The sequence below is a fragment of the Neophocaena asiaeorientalis genome, unplaced genomic scaffold (genome assembly GCF_003031525.2).
Source record: "Neophocaena asiaeorientalis asiaeorientalis breed wild unplaced genomic scaffold, Neophocaena_asiaeorientalis_V1.1 scaffold14, whole genome shotgun sequence".
Lineage (NCBI taxonomy): Eukaryota > Metazoa > Chordata > Mammalia > Artiodactyla > Phocoenidae > Neophocaena > Neophocaena asiaeorientalis.
In genome coordinates, this window is record NW_020175192.1 from 12,737,434 (window position 1) to 12,762,708 (window position 25,275).

Genomic DNA, 25,275 nt, shown 5'->3' on the forward strand with positions numbered 1-25,275 from the left:
GAGTGGTGAAGAAAGGCGTGGCAGAGGGGAAGGGGGATCCAAGTAGACACATTAACAGGCAGGGCCATAGACAGAAGGATGGCCAGAGAGAAATTACCCATGCCAGGGGTGGCTGAGGATTCTAGGACAGTTCAGGGATACCTAGCATCCGTTTAAAAAATTATTTATTATGAAAAATTTCAAGCATATACAAAAGTAGACAGACAAGAATCATGAACCTCCATGGACCATACCCAACTTTAACAATTAACTCACAGTCAATCTTGTTTCATCTAAAGCACCCCACTGACTCACCCCTCCCCCATAAATTATTTTGAAGGAAATTCCAGATATCACATTTCCTGGGTAAACATCTTAGAATAGCAGTCAATTTTAAGTAGTAGCCTTTTCTGGGCTATGCTGTTGTCTCCCTAAATAAGCCAATATCCTCCCTAAAAACCTGTATAAAAGAAAGACACATCCCCACGTGTGTCCTTTACTCTCAAAAGTCTGCTAAAGCACTACTGACTGCACTTCAGACACCGGATGTGTGGCAGTCTCCCCACACGAAGCAATTCTGCAGCACCAGCTGGGTGTCCTACAATTTAGCTCAAATCTGACACCACCCACCCTGGGAGAGTGTCAGATCCCACAGGTTAAGGGCTCAGTCCCACGAGACTCCCCCACCCCCAACCCCATGCAGATGCCAATCACAAGTCCAGGGTGTCACCTGTGCTTCTGACCTACCAGCTATAAACCAGAGGTTCCCACAACCCCCTTTCCTTGGGTTCAATTAATTTGCTAGAGCGGCTCACATAACTCATGGAAAACAGTTTACTTACTAGATTGCTGGGTTATTATAAAAGGATACAACTCAGGAACAGCCAGATGGAAGGGATGCACGGGGCCAGATATGCGGGAAAGGGCACGGAGCTTCTGTGCCCCCAGCAGACACATCGCCTTCCTAGCACCTCCATGAGTTCACCTACCTGCAAGCTGTCGGAACCTTGTCCTTTGGGGTTTTATGGAGGCTTCATTATGGAGGCATGATTAAGTCATTGGCCATTGGTGACTGAACTCAATCTCCAGCCCCTCTCCCCTCCCCAGAGGTCAAGGGATGAGACTGAAAGTTCCAACCCTCTAATCACGTGTTTGGCTCTCCTGGCCACCAGCCCCCATCCTTAGAGTCTTTCTAAAAGTCACTTCATTCACATAAACTCAGATGGGGTTGATGAAATAAAAATTCGTATTCTAAGGCAAGTCAAAGAAATTTTAAACATAATTTTTCTCTGCCCTTTGGCCTCCTCTCGCCCCTCTACCGTGCATTGTATATCTGCATTATGCATGGACCAAACCTCCCCATCGGCAGAAATACCTGCTCAACCATAAAAAGCAACATTCTCCTGGCACCAAGACAAATCCTTAAAAGATAACATTCCTTCTTAATCTTGTAAGGGGCCACAATGACCCATGACCCACTACTCACTTTGTATGCTCAGATCTGGATTGTGTAAACTGTCCATTATATGTCATTTAACATACAGCCCTATGTCTCAAAAACTTAGATAACTACGTTTTGACCTACTAATGGGCAGAACAGACCTCAGAGCTTTCTGAAAGACTGCTTCCCAGGTTATAATACTCTATTTGGTGCAAACAAAATTTTCTATTTCTTTTTAGATGACTGATTAAATTTTTTTGGTCCACAGTGTTGAAAGGGGCTTGTTATGAGTAATAAAAGACACCTTCATAACACTTACCACTTAGAAAATTCCAAAGGTTTTAGGAGCTCTGTGCAAGAAACAGGGACAAAGGCCAAATATGTATTTCTTATTATAAATCACAATATCATAGCCTGTTACCTAGAGAAGCCTAGTTAGTGGTGCTTTGGGGAGGGGTAGAATTGGAAAAGGGGCCAAGTTCCACCCTGGGGATATGCTTTCATACTCTGAAATAAGGTGACAGCAAAGTTGACTAGGGAACAGGAACCCACGGAAACCTCCAGGAAGGTCGGGGCGGGGTAGGGGGGTGGCTTCCTACAATATGCGTACTGAAGGATGACTCAAGCTGTGCTCTCAGGACACTAGATGTAAGTTCACACCAGAGGGTTCTTGGAGACTTACAGGACACATCAACTCTGGCGATAGACTATTCGGGTTCCGCAAACTCTAGCAGGTTCCTCTTTCTCACTAGCTAATTCTGTATACATTTCAAATGAGGGTACCAAGCAACATTTTGCATTATTCAAAATAGCTTAAAGAAACCAGGAACCTTTCAGAGTTTGTTTTTCTTTTTTTCTCTCTTTAGAACAATGCATTGCTTAGGGAAAATAGAAACAGTCTATAGCTGAACTCAAAAGAAAATGGTCACAGGAACTCAAATGCCCAAGTCCATTCTCTAGACTAAAGGGTTAACCTCACCCTTCAGTACTTTATTACCCGTTCTCTACACCTGGGTTGTTCCACTCTTTTACCAAAGGCCTGTTGTCAACTGTTTTCAAAGAAAAAAAAACCCTTTTATGTCATTTCTTTTCCAAGTTAAAACTCCGTAATAACTCTTTTTCTCCCCTCCCCATGAGTTTTCCTGACACCCATGAAGAATTTCCCTTTCAAAGTCCTGTCTTCTTACCTCCATCACTTAAAGCTCCACTTGACACCTGCCTTCCAGGGAAGATAACACCCTTTACAGCTCAAAATCTTGCCAGTTTAGTCTTTATTTATTTATTTTTTAATCCCTAATAAAATCTTCATTCACTCAGCACTATATATATGTATAGTTTTCTCACTCATCCTCTCCTCTGAGAATCAAGGTTTGCATACTTGCTAATGATCCGATAATGCCCCATCTCTGGAGGACAAGGGACCCACAGAGAAAGAATAATCCTCTCTCACAGCCCTGGTTCTCAGAGCTGAGCATGCATCAGAATACCTGGAGGGTTTGTCAGCACAAAGACACTGGAGTCACTGATTCAGCAGGTCTGCGGTGGGCCTGAGAACCTGCATTTATATGCAAAGATGAAAGATGAAAATGACTTAGTCTCTGGCTTTGAGAAAACTGCAGTCTGATGGATAAATCCTTCCTTTCATCTGAGCAACACTTTACATTTGAAAATTGCTCTCATCCTTAAGAGATTTCTTTTTTTTTTTTTTTTAACTAGCCTTCACCACAATCCTAGGAGGGAAGTAGATTCTGGATTGAGGGTCAGAAAACCTGCATCCAAATTCCAGCTCTACCAAATATTAGCTCTGTGACTTTGGACAAGTTACTTAAACTCTCAAAGCCTGAGCTATCTGCAAAATATGAATAAAAACCTCCCGGGTAGATAATACCCATGTTTGTGAAAATTCTTTGTGGCTGAAAAGTGCTGTACAAATATTACATATATTATGTATAAATACATAATAATAGAAAGGATCACAGCCTGGGGTCGGTGTCAGAGACTGTCAGAGTGTGACGAGAACACGGAGAAAGAAGATGCGTTCAGCTGGCACGAGGAAGCGTTGGATGCAGGGAACTTCAGGAAAAACAGGCAGGGAACTGGGTGGGGAAGGGAGGTGAAGGGCAAGGCAGGAACATGCATGACATACAAGGAGATGAAGGGTATGGGAAGATGATTAATCTAATGATACAGGTGGAGAAGGAGTTTAAGGCCTCATTACCGTAAGCTTTGAGGACCCAGAAAAGGAGTTCGAACATGATTCAGTAGGTAATGGGCAGCCAATGAAAGGTTCTGATCAGCAGCTCAACGTGCTCAGAAGATCAGGCATACTGGTCTGTGGACACGGCGGGGTGGGGTGGGCAGGGATGGGAACGGGGAGGCTGTGGAGGCAGAGAGACCTGTTAAGAGTCAGTTTTCCTTAACAGCCCTCCCTCCCGACCCCAGGTCCTTACCACCTCCCCACACCGCACTGCTGTAGCCTTAGAGTAAATCCCAATCCTCTGAATCGTCATCATCTCCCCCAGAGATCTCCCCCTTTCAAAACGCCAGGCAGCTCTGCCGTGGTCCCAGCCCTGCCCTCCGGAGCATTACAGGAGAACACACTCTCCCTCTCCCTCCTAACTTTCCTGGTAACTCTCTTGTCCTTATTCATGTTTCTCTTCTTATTGCCAAGCACACCCAAATTTTTCAGCCATTTCTCATTTAAGAGGCTCTCTCTGCCATTCTGGTTACCCTTCTCTGCATATAATTTCGTTTCTCCCATAGAAAGAGAAGCACACAGCATTACCAAAGGCACTTGGATAAGTTAAGCAAACAAACTCTTGATGTTTGGATAAGAATTTAATTCCCAGCCCCGCCTCTTTTCTTTATGGGGTAACCTTACTGGGAGTACTTGAGAGAAGTTCAAGCTCAAGGTCCAAGTGGGTTCTCATTTATCTATGGGTGATCCCTTGGAGGCTTGATTGTAGTTAATTAAATCCTTCATCTCATTCTGACTTGGGTTTGCTCGGATTTAAAGTTGAACCCTACATGTTGCACATTCTTCCCTTTTGTGAATGCCAGCCCTGAAATTCACACCCTCTCTGTTGTCCCCTAAATGTGTCACCAGACTTGCTTGTATTTCCTCCTTAAAATTTTCTTTATGCTTTTCCTGTAATGATAGTAGCCCCTAGACGAACGTTACATTGTTTCTTCATTTCCATTTTCCCAAGCCTGAAAGGTCAGCCTTTCTGTCTGTGGCTGATGTGTGGACATCTTTGGGGATCCTTTGTGGCTTCACTAGGCCCACTATAAGTCTCTTTAGCAGCAACACAACAGGAATGCACTGCTAACAAATGCCCACTTCCCCTAATTACAGGGCCAGTGAGATTTCAAGTTAAGACCACGTTCAATCATGCTATATAAACAAATCCTATCACCTAATGTTTATATGGAAGCTCTCAGGGGTTCAAAATACCTTTAGACTAATGAATAATCATTTTATTATTATACACAAAATTCCTCAGTAGCTTCCCCTCAGCCTCCAAACCCCGAGAACATTTTCCAATGTGTCTCCCTCATTTCGTCAAACTACATAACATGTGTAGCTCAGGAAAAATAAGGACGGACTGGATTTTCACTTTGTGTGGAGACTCATTCTCTTTGCTTACAGAAGTGAAACGTCTGTCTGAACTCAGTGGATGAAACGAGATGTTGTGATTTGAAAAAGATGTTTCTTTCATGTAGCTCAGTGTGGAGGCATACTCAGATTCATTCGGAGAGCAATTTTTATTGACTGTAACTCATTAGAAAGAATGTCATGTGCTGGTATTTCATCACAAGGCAGGGAATCTTTCCCTTATAGGGCCTTTGGCTCAAAAATGATCCAGGAAAGGAAAAATGGGCTTTTGTGGGAAACCTACTAACTCAGCCAGGACCAGATGAATGCAAGTTAAAGTACGGTACCCCTGCCACTCTTTTATGCTGCCTTCTGAGGTGTCGGAGGAGTAAACCTTGTTCTTATGGCTCATGAAAATTAAGAACACAAGCACATGCTGATTTTCCCTCAGAAGGACTGAAATAAGCCAAGAAGACCATGCCCTCTATCAATTAAAGCTTCAGGAATTTTATTTTAAGGGAGGTGGATATTACAGGAAGTATCCATCCATATATATGTGGCCACTTTAAAAATAAAGCACAGTGCTTCCCTGGTGGCACAGTGGTTAAGAATCTGCCTGCCAATGCAGGGGACACGGGCTCGAGCCCTGGTCTGGGAAGATCCCACATGCCGCGGAGCAACTAAGCCCATGCACCACAACTACTGAGCCTGTGCTCTACAGTCCGCAAGCCACAACTACTGAGCCCGCGTGCCACAACTACTGAAGCCCACGAGCCACAAATACTGAGCCCGCACGCCTAGAGCCTGTGCTCCTCAACAAGAGAAGCCACCACAATGAGAAGCCCGTGCACCGCAACAAAGAGTGGTCCCCGCTCGCCACAACTAGAGAAAGCCCGCGTGCAGCAATAAAGACCCAACACACCCATAAATAAATAAATAAAAATAAAGCACAGTATTGACTGAATCATGGCATTTTATAAGAGACTACAGGGTTTGAATCTTTCATGAAATGAATTATTAATAAGTGAAAGACCCTAAAACAAAAGTTTTACTGGACTAGATACAGTTTCATTCCAGTCTCTACAATCCTGATTGCATCAGAGAGAGAACAGCTGAAGTATGTTTAAGCCTATTTAAGAAATAGGAGGCTTATTCTAATACCACACATTTTTCACACCAGAAGAATATAATTATTCAGAGACATTTTAAAAAGCCTAACATCAAGTGTCTTCAAAGCAAAATTGAATATAGAATGGTTAAAAGACTTGTAATTGTTACAATAAAAATTGAACTGGAAAAGCAAAAGAAAATCATCAAAATTCTTCTACATCAAAATGATAAATGACTGATTACACTGATCTCTACCATGTTCTGCTTTCTACATGCTCTCCTCCCCACCTAAACGTCCCCACGTATATACTTTCTCTTGTGCTCACCCTTCTTGGAAGTATTCAGGGTCATGAGTGGAGATATTTTAGTAAGAGAGTGCATAATACCCTTCAACAGACAATAAGTCTCAGTTTAGACAGTATACAGTGCCTTACATCTTTGGGCTGATGTGGCAGATTAATGCTACCAGAAGGTGGTTAAGATACAGCCTTCAGGGAAGATAAATAATGTTGATTCACTCTTCTTCCAAAACCAAGGACAAAGCTGTGATAAACCTCATGGCTGAGAAGACAACCAACCAATATTCCAATAGACTGACAGCAAAAGGCAGAAGAAGGATGATGTATTTGTTCCCTGATGAATGTGCTGGATACAGATGAAACATCCTAAAGGCAAGCACAGTAAAAGGTAAATTAAAGAAAACCAGAGAGGGAAGGTGCAGCAAAAAGCTAGACCACAACATGTTTTTGTACTTCCCAAGAGGCAAAAGAGGAATCCTGCAATTTGATCTCCACGAAAAGACTTTAGGCTGGGGAGGTTCTCCAAATTCTGGGTCAAGATTTTCAGTTCACCTGAGAACACTTGGTGCTTAACCCTAACCCTTAACCTCTCTGAGGCACTACTTTTAGGTCATCATGTTCCCTAGGGTACTGGCTCCAACTGAAGGGGAGAGCATACGTCAAGGTCTGGTGAAGAACTGATCAAAAAACAGTGGAGATTTATATCAAAGTGCTGATTCATGAGGGCTTCAGAGATTAAAAAAAAAAAAAGTAGATCAGTAGTTGTTTAGGTCTGGAGGGGGTGGGAGGCTAGGAGGGGACAGCTAAGGGATGTCGGATTTCTTCTCGAGGTGATGAAAATGTTCTAAAATGGACTGTGGGGACTTCCCTGGTGGCTCAGTGGCTAAGAATCCACGTGCCAATGCAGAGGACACAGGTTTGAGCCCTGGTCTGGGAAGATCCCAGATGCTGCAGAGCAACTGGGCCCATGCACTGCAACTACTGAGCCTGCACTCTAGAGCCCACGAACCACAACTACTGAGCCTGCGTGCCACAACTACTGAAGCCCGTGCACCTAGAGCCCGTGCTCCGCAACAAGAGAAGTCACCGCAATGAGAAGCCCGCGCACTGCAACGAAGAGTAGCCCCCGCTCACCGCAACTAGAGAAAGCCCGCACGCAGCAACGAAGACCCAACACAGCCAAAAATAAATTAATTAATTAAAAATAAAATAAAAAATCGACTGTGGTGATGGTTGCACATACCTGAATATACACTTTATTTTTATTTATTTTTTTGGCCACACCACATGGCATGCAGGACCTTAGTTCCCAGACCAGGAATTGAACCCTTGCTCCCTGCAATGGAAGCACAGAGTCCTAAACCACTGGACCACAAGGGAAGTCCCTGAATGTACACTTTAAATGAGTGAATTGTATGTTACGTGAATTACATACCAATAAGCCTTTTTTTAAGCCTATAAGAAATTAGAGAGATGGGTCAATGTGGCATGAGAACCAGCCTTAACACAGCAACCTCCCAGGGCTAGAAGGTAAAAACTTGGGTATAACTGACCCCAAAAAGGAAAGATATTATCAAATGCTAAGTAAAGAATCACAGGGAAACTCAAAATCATCATATTCCATATTTTACACCTCTTAGGGGAATTTTGCCTCTCTGTCATTGTCTAGATGCCACTATTTCCAAAGTTGAATTACCTTGACCTGTTGGAGCCCACAAACTATGGGTGTGATGAACGTGTTACAGTTCAAACACTTGAAAGGGTGGTACCAGCCAGAGAATAGCTCAATGGGAGCAGTTTCCACATCTCCATGCAGAATGGGGGTCCAATTAAAGGAATCATTATCCTGTCCTATCTGGAGAAAGCGTTTCTTAGATGACTGAATTGGGAACCGAAATCCGGTAAAGGTTTTTTATTCCTTTACATTATTAGGACATCACTTACAGGACTTGGACTTCTAGGGTGTCCCCCAAAGCTCCTCACATAGGGCTGGCATTCCCAGAAACTTAATAAATACTTTCTGTTTTTAATTATATTGAATTCCAAAGAAGGAGCTTATAATGGGTGTATCTGTATCTGTGGGTTCTGCATCCTCGGATTCAACCAACCTCAGATTGAAAATATACATACAAAAAAAAAAATCCAGAAAGTTCCAAAAAGTGAAACTTGAATTTGCCACGTGCCAGCAACTATTTAGATAGCATTTACATCGTATTTACAACTTTCTACATACCATTTACATTGTATTAAATATTATAACTAATCTAGAGATGATTTAAAACATCCAGGAGGATATTTTATAATGGGTGTACATTCTACTTCCAAATGTAATATCTAGAATATAAACCCTAGAAAAAGGGAAGTAGTTATTGAATACCAAAGCTCCTTTGAGAAATGACTGCGTCAAGTTTACTGGTTAGCATTAGTTTTATTAAAATGGTTAAGAAAAACTGACCTAGCAGATATCTACAACTATGCAATCTTCAGCTTAGAATAATGTATTATATATGTGTAACTATAAGAACTTTCCCTTGTGAGCTTAATAATCTTAGCAACAGCTCCCTTTCCAAACATGCCAAGAAAGATACGTTGCTTTGGGTTACGGACACTGGAAAATCAACAGACCCAAACACCCAGAAGAACAAAGTAGAGAGAAGTCTGACTCGGGTCATCCTGCAGTCTCTGGAGAGCTCAGGATGACAGCAGACTGTGATGCCCTTGAAATCTTCTCCCCTCACTCCCAGACCACCACTGCGTCATCCCCGCTGGGCCCTTCACACGTGCATAGTCTGCCAACATGCTGAGAAAAAGAGGGATTTAAAAGAAAGTCAGCCCCAACAGTTCACAGAACCACAGTCAAAAAAAAAAAAAAATTAACTTTGACCTATGCCCTTGAGACTGGAGACAGATCCTGTTAGATAGCAAGTATTCTCTTTCTGTGTGCACCTGCAAGGACGAAATGCATTGGTTAAGTGGGTTAATTGGTCCATGTAAGCCATGAGTTCTTGTGGGTATTCATTATGAATGCTCTGTGGGTGAATAAGTAGTTGGGAAGAGAACCAATCAATTTCTTCCTTTCTGTCCGTACTGGTTGTTCTGAACACCACCAATGTCTCACCAAGTACAGTCGTCCCTGGGTATTCGTGGGGGATTGGTGCCGGGACCCCCACCCCTTCCCACTAAGTATTCCAAAATCCAGGGATGCTCAAGTTCCTTATATGAAATGGCATATAACCTGTGTACATCCTCCTGGATATTTTAAATCATCTCTAGATTAGTTATAATATTTAATACAATGTAAATGGTATGTAGAAAGTTGTAAATACGATGTAAATGCTATCTAAATAGTTGCTGGCACGTGGCAAATTCAAGTTTCACTTTTTGGAACTTTCTGGATTTTTTTTTTTTGTATGTATATTTTCAATCTGAGGTTGGTTGAATCCGAGGATGCAGAACCCACAGATACAGAAGGCCCGACTGTCTAACTAGGTATCTTTACAGTACTTTAAATATGCTGAGTAAAACCATCAGTATCCTCTGTACTCCCATCTTGAGTATAACAAATCGTTATGATTGCGTAACTTGTTTATACTTCTTAAAATGCTGTCAAACATGTTTGATCTTCATAACTGAGAGAAGCTGTACAGTAATCTTTAATTAACACAGGGAAGATTAACTGAATTTTCCTGACCATTAAAGTTTATCCCTTTATGTTACCATAATCAAAAAAGAAAAAAATTCTAATGAGTTTGAACAAAAATCTTTCTAAAATACATTGAAACAAACAAATATAAATTAAGATAAGAATTCTTTTTTTGTCTCGGATATCAACAAGGGCTTTTCACTGAGTTATAATACCCAGGTTCAGAGAGGATACAAGGAAAAGGACCCTCCTGGACATCACTGATGAGAATGTGAACCCTGACATTTTGGGGGAGGCAATTTGAAAATATGGATCCAAATCTTATGAATGTTCCAACTCACTGACCCCACAATTCTTTTATTCTTTTAATAATATTTGAGTGCCTATCAAATGCTACACACTCAAGGTACACTCATGACCAACACAAGTGAGCTCCCTGCTCTCAGGAAACTTACATCCTCACGAAGAGAGGGCAAAACAATGAATAAGCACACAGGTGAAGGGAGGAAATAAATTCAGACTGTGGTAAATCCTGACAAGAGAAGTAAGCCATGGATATGATGGAGCCTACAGGCGAGGAAGTAACTTGTTTCTGTCGGTGTCAAGAAAGCCCCCCGTGGCAGAAAGGCTGTTGCCCTGATGATATCCAGCCTCCCTCTCACCCTTAAGAAGAGAGCCCCAACTCAAAAAGAAAACACAAAACTAAACCCATCTTTCCTGGCCATCTGAAGAGCAGGACGGCATGTGAGATGTAACGGAGGTTGTTCAGTGGAACTTCTAGAAATGCTTCTGCATAAGGAAGACAGTGTCAAGTCAATCACATACAAAAAGATTTCAGAGATATCAGGGAAAAAAATCTGGATTTTGAAAGAAGTACATGGATGATAAAGAGAAAAGCAATTCTGGCTTAGTTCTGGCTCTAAAAGTACATGCCCTCTGCTTCCTCTACTTATTTAGCTGTAAAGCTTTAAGTGAAATAGTTCAAGGTTTGGTAGAAAGTTCTTGCTTCGGGGAGGGGACTGCTGGGGGAGGAACGTTATATATAGGTGGTGTAATACTCTGTGCTAATATGTGTAAAAACATTGCATAATACAGGAGAGAAGTAAACTAAGGTAGAAAGAACACTGAACTGGGAGTCCATTGACCTGGCTTTCAGCACTGGTTCTGCTCTAATAAGCTGTGTAATCCTGGCAATCAACCACATCCAGCTTCCTCAACTTGAAATGTGGAAACTGGACTCACTCATCTGTAAGGCCTTGTCCACATTTCTTTTTTCCTTCCTTTTACTATTAATGTAACACTCACCCACATACCCACACACACATAAACATATAGGTTAAAGATTAAATCTCAGTCCCTGGACTGGGAATTAACCCACAAGCCACACAGCACAGGCAAAAAAAAAAAAAAATTACAATCATGAAATGATGGTTATTTATGTCCAGAAAACTTAATACAGATTTTAGGATGATGAAAAAATGTGTCTGTGATCATTGGGTTGAACACATCTTATATGTATGAATAATGCATCTTATTGCTAGATCAATAATAGAGGCTTACATTTATCTTTATAATTAGTGTTTACAAAGCAAATTTATGTCCTATCACTTTCACTTCTGAACGTCAGAACTAATTTAAGAAATAGGGAATCCAAATTATTTCTTTTTAACAAATAGACTAAGCTGTGCATATGGTAAATGATTTGCCCAAGTTTACACCTCAAAGGGCCGACCATGGGCCTTCTCCCAATTCACCAGCACTGATTCATGTTCCATGCTGCGAGGCGGCTGGGATGCTGGAAGCCTGGTGCTTCCCGTGCCTCTCACTTCGTCGTTCTGTTCTGCCCATTCTCATAAGCACAGCTGAAGTCTCAGAGAACCCCCGAACAGTGACACAATGAAATTTCTAAACTTTCATAAAATCGAAACGATCACAGAGATATTCGCCCAGCATCTTCATTATCAACTCACAGAGCAGTCACCTTTTTGTCTCTGCCATGGTGGTCTGCCAGTTCCTCCAAAGTTCTTACCTGGTTCCAACAGCGAGTCACTGACACCAACAGGATGTCCTACAATTCAATCCGATGCTGACATTAACTAGCTGGAGTAAGCACTAGACCCTACAAGTGAAGGATTCTGTCTCACGAGACTGCTCCCCTTTCAGATGCCAGCACAAGTGGGGTTGTTAAGCAGGTAAGGTAGGGGTCCCCAGAGAAAGAGAACCAGGCATAATTTTCTTGACATAAGAGAAGCCATTTTTGGCCTAAGCCATTTTGTGATCTACGCCTGGCTGCAATGTTTGCCCTGGAACACATCTCCATAATTAATGATCTTAAGGGAACAAAGGAATGCAGAAACACAGAAGTGGTCAAGAAACAAGACTCCTCGTTCCTCCTCGAGGGATATACGCAATGATATGTATCTGATACGTATCTCTGAGTTCCGCAGGAGGAACTAAGGCCCCCGTGCGGAAGATGGTAACTACCTGCTGAAACCCCAGACTGGTCGGAACCTGGGGGATGATGACGTTGACTTCTTCTGACCCTTGTGACTTCAGTCAACCAAAGCTTGACTCTGTCCACCGATTCTATGCTGAATTCTCCTCTGCTTAAGCCCCTTCATGAATATGCATGTACCCTGAGCTTAAAACGTCTATTTTGCTGTTTGGGGAGACACTGCTTTGGGAAAGATCCCCAGTGTTCTCCTTAATTGCTGCAACTAATCAATCCTTCTTTCTCCCCAGTTTGGCTTGGTTGTCTCTTTTGGCTTGACACCGACCAAGAGGCAAACCCAGTTTTTCAGCTAACAGGGTTCCCAGGCCACCAGCACTTCTGTCTTGCTGACTACAAATCTGGGAGTTTCTATACAAATATCAAATCATTACGTCATATACCTGAAACTAGTATATGTCAATTATACCTCAATTAAAAAAATTGGAGGGGTTTCCAAGACCCCCCTCAGGTTTGATAATCTGCTGCAAGAACTCACAGAACCCAGCAAAGAGCTATATTAATAATTACAGTTTTACAAAAACAGCCAAATGAGAGAGACGCAGAGGGTAAGGGGTGGGGGGTGGGGGGTCAGGGCACAGAGCTCCCATCCCCTCCCAGGTACTCCACTGTCCCAGAACCAGGATGAGTTCACCAACCTGGAAGCACCTCAGAACCTCACTGTTCAAGAGTTTTTATCATGGTTTCGTTACTTAGGCATGATCGATTAAATCACTGTCCATTAGTGACTGAACTCAATCTCCAGCCCCTCTCCTCTCCCTGGAGGTTGGGTGTGAGGCTGAAAGTTGTAACCCTCTAACCTCATGCTGGGTCTTTCTGGTGTGGTCAGCCCCTCCCCTGAATCTATCTGAGGGTCCCACCACGAGTCATCTCATTAGCATCAACTCAGATGGTCAGAAAGGAGCCTGGTATGAACAATGAAAGATGCTCCTTTCACTCAGGAAAATCCCAAGGAGTTTTGAAGCTCTGTTCCAAGAATCTGGGACAAAGACCAAATACATTTTTTATTATACCACAGTTCTGAAATGTGTTTTGTGGTGAAATCTCTTTACTTCAGCTTTCTAAAATGTAACCTGAAGTTAACACATTTAACTTCACGGGCAGCTATGACCCAGGTTTCTGCCACTCTGGTTTTACCACAATGCTTAACACAGTTCTTTGTGCAAAGAATGCACCTCAACATGGGTTCTCAATTAATTACCTGATAGTGCTGGTATGTGCCACTTACATCACAACCCTGCTGGTGTTAGAGAGAAAGCATTGCCAGGATCCCAGAAGACCAAGGGCTCGGAAAGAGTTAGACCCGTTAAATTAAGAATAGGAGGTGACTGTCCCGACCTAGTGGTGTTCTTCCAGATTCTATTGGCAGCAAGAGACAGAAACTGGACTCAAATTTGCTTAAAGGAGATTTATTGCAAAAAACCCCCAAATTCTCTCTCTATATATAATTTTATATATATATACACACACACATATATATATATATATAAATGTATGTATACGGGTAGCTCATAGAACAAAAAGGAGAGCTCTTTGTTCAACCATAGACAGAAAACCAAGGAACTTCTGGGACTCCAGACATGGGAACCATGTCTCCAATAGCATTTGGTCTCTGTCTCTGACTCTCATGGTCTGTTTCTCTCTGTGTCTGTCTTCTTCCCTCTCTCTGCTCCCCTGCTTTCAAATATTGTTTATTTTTGTACACTTTTTAAATTTTCTTTTTATTTTTGTTAGCTTTCTCTCCTTCTGTTGATCAGCTTCTTCCTTGACACAGTGGCAACAGCTTTTGGGACTAGAGGGCAAAAGAGTCTTCCTGCCATCCCATCTTTTTTTCTTTTTTTTTAAGATTTATTTATTATTTATTTATTTTATTTTTATTTTTGGCTGCGTCGGGTCTTAGTTGCAGCAACCGGGATCTTCGTTGAGGCATGCAGGATATCGTTGTGGTGCCTGGGCTTCTCTCTAGTTGTGGCGTGTGGGTTTTCTTTGCTCTAGTTGTGGCGCACAGGATCCAGGGTGCGTGAGCTCTGTGGTTTGCGGCCCGCAGGCTCTCTAGTTGAGGCGTGCAAGCTCAGTAGTTGCCCTGGGGCATGTGGGATCTTAGTTCCCTGACTAGGGATCAAACTCGCATCCGCTGCATTGTAAGGCGGATTCTTTACCACTGGACCACCAGGGAAGTCCCTGCCATCCCATCTTAAGAATTATTAGAAATATCCAAGTCTTGGGCTCCAGATTCTTACTCCTTGATCAATCACTGTAGTTGGGAGATGGAGGGAGGGGTCACATAAAGAGAAAATAATGAAAATATCTAAGATTTATTGAAATTTACCATACGCCAGGCATCATTCTAATCTTTAGTTACCAAACTCATAAAGCACTTGGAATGTGCCCTATTTTAGGTGTATTGTAAATATTAACCATTAAATCCTCACAACAACCCTTAAGCAGGTGCTATATTACTTCCATTTTACAGGTGGGCCCACTGAGGTGTGAAGAGCTAAGAAACTTGTTCAAGACCACGTGGCTACTAAGTGGTAGAGCTGGGACGTGAACCAGGCAATCTGGTTCTTGAGTTTATGCTTTCAACCACAGTGCTACATCCTCCCCGCACTCTTCACGTTTTAAACTGCACGTGAGGTAAACAGTCTACTTGTCTCCAATTTACAGAGGAAGAAATGAGCGACAAACTGCATCCGTAAGGTGGTAGGGTCAGGATTTAAACCCACAGAGTCTGATTCCAAAGCCAGTGCTGTCATGGATTCTGCTGTGCTGCAGAGCTGGCGGCCAATGGGCACAGTGCCTTAAGTGCGGAGACATAAGCAGACACTGCATCCTTTGCACGTAGGACAGAGTGCAGAGCCAGCCACTCTTAGGAATTCTTAGCAGCCCCAACCCTAAGCTGGGGAGTCAGGCATGCTCAGCAGTAGAGGAGCTGTGGCCTCTACAAGGCCAAGTCGAGGTCAAGGTCAAGGAAGAGAGAGCCAACAGAGCCTTGGGAGAAAACCAGGGCTAGGATAAGGGTTGGAGGAAACCCTTCACAAAGAGTGATCGGCCTGGGACGCTGATGGGTACGGCCACCTCTCTGTGAGCGTACATGCAAAAGAGTCCCGAAGGCTGCAGTCAAGAAACAGCTGGAATTCTTTCTGAGCTCCTACCGCAGAGGTCTGTCCTTGCCCTAGAAAACCACAGGACTGCGTCAACTTAGAGTCCCTGAGAAATGCCTTCCCTAAGTTATAATTGAATGTCGCGCACTCAGCTTTTATCAAGAATTCAGATAGGAAATAACCATTTAAAGAACATCTTGTATTCTTCGAAAATCTGCCACTGAATTCATTGTCCTTACTTCTTATACAACGAGTCCAAAATTCTGCCCACAGTTTAGAGCCAGAGAAAGACTCGCCTCTCCAGGCAAACATGCATGCTAATTTTTATCAGACAATGTGAACTACGTGGTACAACATGTTTTCCTCTCTGCATTGGCCCCGGCAAACCATAAGTTAAATTTAGTGCTAAATTGTTCCTGTATCATCCTAGGCTCCTGGATGCCTCCAAATGAGTTCTGATTTCCCTTTTTGTCTTGAACCATCTTGGTGTTTTGTTTTTGTTTAACTTTTTAATTGTAAAGTAGAACATACAAAAACAAAGGAGTGTACAAAACAAAAACATACAGTACAATGGTTATCTCAAGATAAATACCCACACAACCACCACCCAGGTCAATACACAGGCATTGCCAGCACCCCCAAAGCCCTTTCGTCCTCCTGCCAAACACCACACATCCCTGAAACCGAGCAGACCCTGTGGGGCTTCTGGGCACAAAAGCCTGTGTCCCCCATTTCTTGATTACAGGAAATAGGCTTCATTCAGCTTCCATGCCCTTCCCTGCTTCCAATGGGTAGGTTCAAACGGTTGCTCATCAGGGAAGAGAGGGGATATGGAGACAAGGGAGGAGCCGTCAAGAAACAATAGTGCAGCCTTGGGGCAGGGTCCTGGCTCCCCCTCAAGGGAAACACATAACAATATCTTTGAGCTCTTTTGCAGTTACTGAAACCCCCATCAGGTGGGAAAAATTAATGCTGTGCTGCCCACAAGCACATAGACCCCAGACCGGCTGGAACCAGAAGGTTGATGCCAACTCCCAATTACCTCACCACCAACCAATCAGAAGAATGTCCACAAGCTGATCACACAGCCCCTTTGAACCATTATGATAAAAGTCCTCACTACTCCCTCCAGGTCAGGACACACAGTTCTGAGGGCATTAGCCCACTGTGGCCCCCTTTGCCTGGCAAAGCAATAAAGTTATTCTTTTCCACTTCACCCAAAACTCTGTCTCCGAGATTCAATTTGGTACCGGTGCACAGAGGCCGGATTTCAGCATCATCCCCTCTCCCCACTACCCCTCCCTTATTATTCTGACTGCTTTGTTTCTCTTTCTATTCCTACTGCCTAAGAGCTCACCTGTCAACACTTTGGTTTAGCGTGGCATTTCTCTTTTTAACTTCACCTAAATAAAATCATGCACTATGTAGTCTTTTGTGACTGTCTAATTTCACTCAATGTTACATTTGGGCATATATATGCAGTTCATTCATTTTCACACCTGTATAGTAAGCCGTTAGATGATTAGATCACAATCTAGTCATCTATTTTATTGTTGACAGACACTGCATTTTCAAATTTCGTGTTCCTTTATTACTAATGTGGCTGAGGACCTTTTCATATGTTTATGGGTCATTTGGAAATTCTCTTTTTTTTCTTCCATAAATTTATTTATTTATTTTTGGCTGCGTTGGGTCTTCGTTGCTGCGTGTGGGCTTTCTCTAGTTGCGGCGAGCGGGGGCTTCTCTTTGTTGTGGTGCACGGGCTTCTCATTGTGGTGGCTTCTCTTGCTGCGGAGCACGGGCTCTAGGCACACAAGCTTCAGTAGTTGTGGCACACGGGCTCAGTTGTTATAGCACTTGGGCTTCAGTAGTTGCGGCTCACGGGCTCTAGAGCGCAGGCTCAGTGGTTGTGGCGCACGGGCTTAGTTGCTCCGCAGCATGTGGGATCTTCCAAGACCAGGGCTCGAGCCCATGTCCCCTGCATTGGCAGGCAGATTCTTAACCACTGCGCCACCAGGGAAGCCCCGGAAATTCTCTTTTTGAACCAAGAAAACGGATTCTCCTGTAGAGCCTCCAGAAGAAAGACAACACTGCCAACACCTTGAATTTAGCCCATGAGACCCATTTTGGACTTCTGACCTCCACAACTGTGAATTTATATTGTTTTTAGCCACTAAGTTGTATTGAATAGTAATTTGTTACAAGTAGCAACAGGAGGGAGAAAGACCTCCTGGAATCAGTCTTTCTATATAAGCCTTTCCATTGCCACTGCAAAGAGAGGAAGACAACAAAGAAATAGAGACAGAAACATTGCCAGGAAGTGTGATAGGGAGCAGTAACTGGAATTCATAGAAATTGCCCCACAGAACAAGTTTCAAGCTTCAGAATTGCACAGACCAGTGTGACAGCTAACACGAACAGGGTCAACACAATACCGGTTAACATTTATTGAGTGGTTACTATTCGCTAGGCACTTTATAAACATCCATTCTTACACTTCTCCCTACAACCCTATGAGATCAAGGCTATTGTGCCCCATTTAACAGAGGAAGGCCACTTACTCAGTGGCACTGCATGACATCAGAGCCCATGCTCTCAGTCAATGCCCTGCACTCATTCTCTAATGATGGCTGGAACATGACTCTCCCATTTCAAGTTAAAGTTTGAATTATAAGCACCTACAGTCAAATTATTGAAAATTCTCATGAATTCGTGCATGAGCTTTGAGAAAAAGAAGTGGTCCTTCAAACACATACTCATGAAGAATATGTAACTACATGGGACTTTTAAGAAGATCAAAACATACAAACTCAGGACAGCAAAAGAAGTAGCTGTACTTCTAGGATGAGGAGGAAAACATTTCCCCAGTTCCCTATGGGAAAGTAATATAGTTAAGGCCAGAACTAATGTTTGTTCTCTCTACTTAGAATAAGAATTTGGCAAATAGTAAGTAGTTCATTCCAGGGTCCAAATTTTGTTACTCTCAATTAATCCTTTCTGCTATCATTTTAAAGTCCTGAATAAAGAATCTACTTCCAAGGATTACTGAAGTTTAGTATCAGAACCAGGTGAACTAGTTCAAAGAAATGAGCCCACTTCAAGAATTAGACCTTAACAAAGCATATTTCCATCTGAGTGGGCAACTCTGAGTGGGCATCTGAGTCGCTTTTGCACCATTTTCTCTTTGATCCCACAACAGGAGAACAACAAGAAAGATACTAACATTTTTATCCTCATTTCATAAGGAAGAAATAAAGAGGCCCAGAAATGTAAACGACATAGCTAACTTACACGGCTAACAAGTCCTAAACCTGAGACTAGAACCCAGGCTTCTCCAACTCTTCTCTAATCCTGACCTATTTTAGTGACAAATTCCCAGATTTATAAGCAACAAAATTGACTGATTTGGCCCACCCTCTGGTGAGTTATCAGCGAGCAGTGAAATGTTCCAAAAGTGGGCTGAGATAAGAAGGTAGAGCTTCTAGAACAGACTTAGAAATGGAATCATCATATGATAATAAATGCCATGTTTTTAGCACTTAGAATGTACCAGGCAGTGTCTGAAGCCATTTTCATATATGATGTCATCTCTCCTTAAAACATCCCTGTGAGGAATGTATATTATTGCCTCTACTTTACAGATAAGGGGAACTGAAGGTTAAATGGGTTAACTTACCAAGGGAACAGTAAGGAGCCTTATGACGGGGAATTGTGTGTTCGGGTCTAGAATGCATCCCAGCCTCAAGAATCAACAGATAGGGCCTCCAAGGCTGCCCCTAGTGACAAGGGCTGATCCTGCACTCAGCTCACCCTCTCCCTACCCTCTCTGTGCATGGTTTTCCACTCTCTCTCTCTCTCTCTCTCACCTGAGGGTCATTTTTCTGTTGACATCTTCACTTTGATGCAGGAAATCGCATCAGGCCTCTAGGAGGCTAACGTTCTGATGCTTCTGTGTTATTTCCCTCCCTCAATTCAGAAGGATCTGAACAAGCCAAAAAGAAGTTGTTTACTCTTCTTGAGTAAACGATGGGGCCACAAAATTTAAGAAAAGTAATACTTTCATGCAATATTTTTAAAAATCAAAATTAATGCCAAAATATCCATGGGACTTCCCTGGCAGTCCAGTAGTTAAGACTCTGCGCTTCCACTGCAGGGGGCGCGGGTTAGATCCCCGGTTGGGAAACTAAGACCCCGCGTGCTGCACAGTGCGGCCAAATAAAAACAAACAAACAAACTCAGAAGATCCAAGCCTACACTTGCACCACTCACGCCACTCCCCTCACCCCAGCCCTGTCGGATCCAGTCTATATTTAAATCCTTGACATTCTGTTCACTGTGGGTGTTTTTTGCATTAGTTTTTATTTTTTTAATATGGCAGTAAAATAGTATTTATCTTGATGACTGAGTTTGGGTTTTTTTTTTTGAGTCCCCTTAAATTTGTGCCCAGGGTGAGCACCTCACTCACCAATCGCAGTCCTGGCCTGGGTACACAGCATTCGGAATCACAGACAGTGGGCCCTGATTCCCAGTTTATCGTTTTCCTGCATCCTTTCTCTCTCCCCTACACGTTAGCTGCTCTCCATGCAGACCCACTGAAGTAGAGACCGCCCCATGCTCTCAAGTTCACAGCTGAGCAGTGGGGGGAAAGAGGAGCCTGCCGCGTTTCTTTCTCTTTCTGAAAGGACATTTTTTACACCGTCAGTTTTTGCCATGAGGGAAATTCCTATCTTTGACACCCTCAAATCAGTGTTGACATGTAATCTTAATTATTGAATTCCTGTCACTGTTTCTCTAATGCAATGGCTCTCAATCTTTAAAACACAAATCCCTAAGCCCGGGCTGCTCCCCTGATCCAGGAAATCGGTATCTCCGGAGGCGTGCGCCTGGAGTCGGTAATCTTTAAGTCTTCCCAGATGGTTCTGACGTGCAGGCAAGATGGCTTTAGTGAAAGGCTGACACACTATTTTCCTCCCTCCGTTGGTTTTCCCTTTGGTCCTTTCCAGAGACCAATAACAGTGAGGCTCCAGGGTCAGAGGGAGCAGAATTCAACTCCTGGCTTTCCCATATACTAGCTTTGTGACTTTGGACAAGATACTTACTTCTGTTTTCTCAATTGTGCTCTGGAGATAACGATAGAATTGTTTGAAGGCACAAGTTAAGGCATCTAAAACACCAAGCACAGTGTCTGGCGTGTGTGCCTGCAGTTCCTCATGCACCTCCACGCCCAGTATGAGCTGTTAGTATTATTAGTTAAGTGTCCATTCTTCCGACCAAATGATGGCAAGTCCAATGAATAAATAAAGGCGGAACTGCTTTTGGATGCCAGGGGTTGGGAGAGACTCAGACCTCACTCTCTCTTCCAGGGGTCTGCAAACCCTTAGGGGTTCTAGGAAATAATCTGAAAACCACTAGTATGGGACGTAATGACATTACAGACCCAATTTCACTGTTTGGGGTGGCTTTTCCTGCCTTAGAACTGCTGTGGTCCATTTCCAATCTCTCTTCTGGTGGCAGGATCCGGCTGGCTGGATTCAGGGACAGCTCTGTGGCCAGAAGAGCCAGCAGAGTAGGGCTGCTTGGCCCAAGTGTCCTCTGTAGCCTCAAGCTCATTAGTGGAATAGGCAGCCACTAACTTAGCCCACTGACCCACCCAAGAGACGCTGCTCTAAAACCCTGATCCCCTGGCTGGCTGGATGTCTCTGCTTGGTTTTTAGCTGTGTGGTGGTGGCTGGGAGGCTTGAACCATTTCCTGTTCAAGAGGAGGAGAGTATTTAAGCGCCCTGTGCAGAAAGACCCTGCGGGCATCCTGGCTTGGCAAGGATGCTCCCTTTGGGAAAGAGTAGTTTGCCTGTTATCCCAACTGAGAACAGCTGTGCTCTATTTGATTCTTGGACAGTGTTGATTGTTTTCAACCCTATGGGTCAAACATCCCGGCCTGGTTCAGGGACCTCTGCCAGCCTTGGTCTGACTCAGAGAGGATGAGGCAGAAGGTACAGATTTGGATTAGCGTAATGGAGGCTGGCTTGGCCTCAGATATCGTCCATGCACAAAACTGGCTGTAGTCCCCTTTTCCCTTCTGGAGGGCCGTCTGGACCCTGCTGGTTCACGTGTGGCTTCCATCGCTTTCTGTCATTTTCTCCTATCAATATAGTCTCTTTTTCTTTTTTTTCATAAAGGAGTACTACTTGTCCCAAGTTAATAGCTAAATAAACCACGCAATAGTAAGAGTGGTTTGGTTTTTTCCTCCCCTGAGCCCATTTCCAGACTTGTTTGTAAAGAAGGCTGATATTCTCTCCCTGAGCATGTTTAAAGTGTATGCTTGGGGGAAGGATAAAGTAGGAGTTTGAGATTAACGGATACTCACTACTATATATAAAACAGACAAACAACAAGAACCTACTGTAGAGCACAGGGAACTGTATTCAATATCTTGTAATACCCTATGATGGAAAAGAATCTGAAAAATATATATATATAACTGAATCACTCTGCTGTACATCTGAAACTAACACAACATTGTGAATCAACTATACTTCAAAAGAAAGAAAGGAAGGAAGGAAGGAAGGAAGGAATTGATTTCTCGACTGTTCTTTAGAGAAACTATTTTAGACTCCTAGTTGTTGGGCTCTTTAATTGCAAGTAACAAAAACTTGTGTGGGCTTTAGCCATAGAGGAGAATTTATTATAAGCATAAAGGAACAGCTCAGGGAAGCAAAGAAAGGAGTGTGGCCAGGCTTCAGGAAGGGACAGGGGACTGGAAAGCTGCCAGGACACGTCTGCAATGTCTCATCTGTGAAGCTTTGCATATGAGCTGCTTTTGTGTGTCTCTGCTCACTGGCTTCTCTTGCCTCCACCTACAACGAGAAATGTTGCTACCACTCAGAGGGCAGCACCACCACTTCCCCTCAAGAGCATGACTAGTGTCTTTCGGTATCCATTCTCAGGAAGAACATGACTGGCCAGATTCCATCAGCAGCAGTCACTGGACAGTTAGCCCAGTGGCCGTTTTCTCAACCAAGGTTCTCAGATCTGGCTGCTGATTCGAGTCAGTTGTGGGAGATTTCTTTTGTTTTAATACAGACCCAGGCTGCATCCTAGAATCTCTTGAGTAGGAGCTGAAACTCTGCATTAAAAATTCCTTAAGCAATTCTGATGATAAATTATATTTGAGAGTCACTGAAACGCAAGACTCTGGTATCCATTAATCTTTCCACTAAGATCTAACAAGAGACTGCCTTTTAAGCTGTCTACTATTTGTGGAGGCTATTACTGTAGGGCTTGAGTGAGCGATTCATTTCAGTGCAAATATACGTGAGTGGGGTGGGGAACTCCCTGAGCCACAGAACACTTGTTGTAGAACCAGTCTAGTGGAAATCTGAGACACCAGCTCAGAGCTGGATCTAACATCACTATTCTTAAAGGCTTCATGGTCAGGACTTTTAGACAAGATTTCAAGAACACTTCTTACCAAGTGAAATCTGCCTTAATGTTAGCCAAGCAGATGATGCAGGTCAGTGTAAGAGTCCAAAACAGGTTTAGACCCTAGGTCATACTAAAGAAAAATGGAACTCCACTGGGAAAACACCATCTTAAAGAATCAAGTTGTGTTTTACGTTCCCACACCTTTCTTTCTTACACATACTGTTTCTGCTGCTTGGTAATATTACCTCTTCTAACGTCTATTGGTATGTTCTTTAAGACTTCACTTGTGTTCCCACTTAGAAGAAGCGCTCTCTGACTCACTAGTCCGTTTATCTTGACTTCTGCCCTTATACTATCCTCTGTGTACCTCAACCACATGGATTTAATCATTTTACGTCTCCATCACCTCCACTTGATGATGGGTAGCTGGCACTTCAGTAAATAAATCTACTTGTATGGGGGTTGGTGGGAACTGTCCTTCTACTGAACTGAGGTAGTGATGTGTCTGCTAATCTGGCTGCTGGCTTTCCTTCTGTCCCTCACATCCCCCTTATTCCCACAGTCAGAGCCATTTTGCTTTTACCAACAATCTCAGTATTATTCCAGGCTCTGGGATCACTCATCTCTTAATCATGGAAAATAAGGTGACCTGTAGGCCTGCATCCATTATGCCGGGCCAATCAGGATTACCCTTTAACACCATGATGAATTTTGCAGATGTTTTATTTGTGTTTTACTCTACAATACTCTAGCTACATCGGCCATAATTCACTAGGCATGATTCAGACATTACCTCATTTAACTCTTGCAACAGGCCTACAAAGAAAGCTTTATACGGAAAACCGAGAGTCAGAACGGTTCAGTAACCTGCCTCGGCCACACCAGCAGTGTCAGGACAAAGACAAAGACCCAGATCTGACTCCAGATCCTTATGCTCCCAAACACCAGGCTGCACTTGAGGCGACTTGAGAAACCCACTTTACAGTCAGCTCTCTTTCCCTGTGTATGCCTTAATGTCCCAATTAAAATGAAATATTCAACAAGTATAATCATATTGTTATAATTATACTTATTAGTTATGGGTATAATTAATATCCATAATTATATATATATATATCCATATATAATTATGGATGGGATGTCATGACCTGAACTCAAAAAAAGAAGTGCCTAATCTTCTCTTACCAATTGCCAAGCGTGGAATGACTTCCTAGAAGTGTCTTTCTTTTCCGCCGTGCCATGCCATGCAGCATGCAGGATCTTAGTTCCCTCACCCACACCCCCTGCAGTGGAAGCGTGGAGTCTTCACCACTGGACCGGCAGGGAACTCCCAAGAAATGTCTTTTTAAAAGTTTCCAACAGAATGTGAGCCTAGGTCTATTTGCATCCCAGCTACTTACCATGGCTGAGAGAAAGAATCCTCTACGGTTGTCACCATTTTTCATAAAGCATTCTTGAACTCCAAGGAAGCCCCACTTCCATGGTGCTGTTTGTTTTAGGTGGGGCCCTACATGGTAGTGTCTGAAAATGTGCACGTACTGTATCAAGACAGGGTGATGGGGCCAGTGATGAATCTCAGAGGATTCATCACTGAGTCACAAGAGTCACACATGGCAGGTCTGGAACTGGGCATGGGGGGAGGGCACCACATTCACAGTTTCCCAAATATACCATCTACCTACCTGACAGCTCACACAAGAAAGCACTGACCACTTGTCTTAAAGGGGGGATTTTTAAGAAGCTCTATAGGATATCATAAATGACTGACATCAATTATAAGCAGAGAAATACAAAGACGATTTTAAAAAGAAATTCGAATTATGCACCCCCTCCACACCCAAGCGTGGCTCAAAGGCCAGAAACCTAAAGAGATGCACTTAGAGTAAAAGCAGAGGCAAACCCCACCTATTCCAATGGAAGAGATGAAAGGCAGACTGCAAGGAGGCAGGGGCCGAGCCATTTCTCTCCAGGGGCTGCAGAGCCTTGCAGGGATGACAGAGGCTCTGGGCAGACAGGTAACACCACACCTGGGAGCAATGGAGTGGGGGCTGATTGGAGCAGGCTCAGGCATCGCCTCCTAAAAGCACAGCACTTCCCTCCAGCTTTGTTAGCAAACTTTTCATTCTAGATGCAAAGGGTGATCACATCTAGGCTTCTTCCAAGAGCAGAAAGC

General features: G+C 43.3%; 1 protein-coding gene across 1 annotated transcript in view; it reads right to left on the minus strand.

Moving 5' to 3' along the window:
• Positions 1-25,275, minus strand: part of ERI1 (exoribonuclease 1) — a 71,280-nt gene that overhangs the window by 5,812 nt on the left and 40,193 nt on the right. Inside the window, exon 7 of the mRNA XM_024765131.1 lies at positions 6,436-6,440. Coding sequence (XP_024620899.1) covers positions 6,436-6,440 — 5 coding nt within the window. The remainder of the gene's footprint in view (positions 1-6,435; positions 6,441-25,275) is intronic.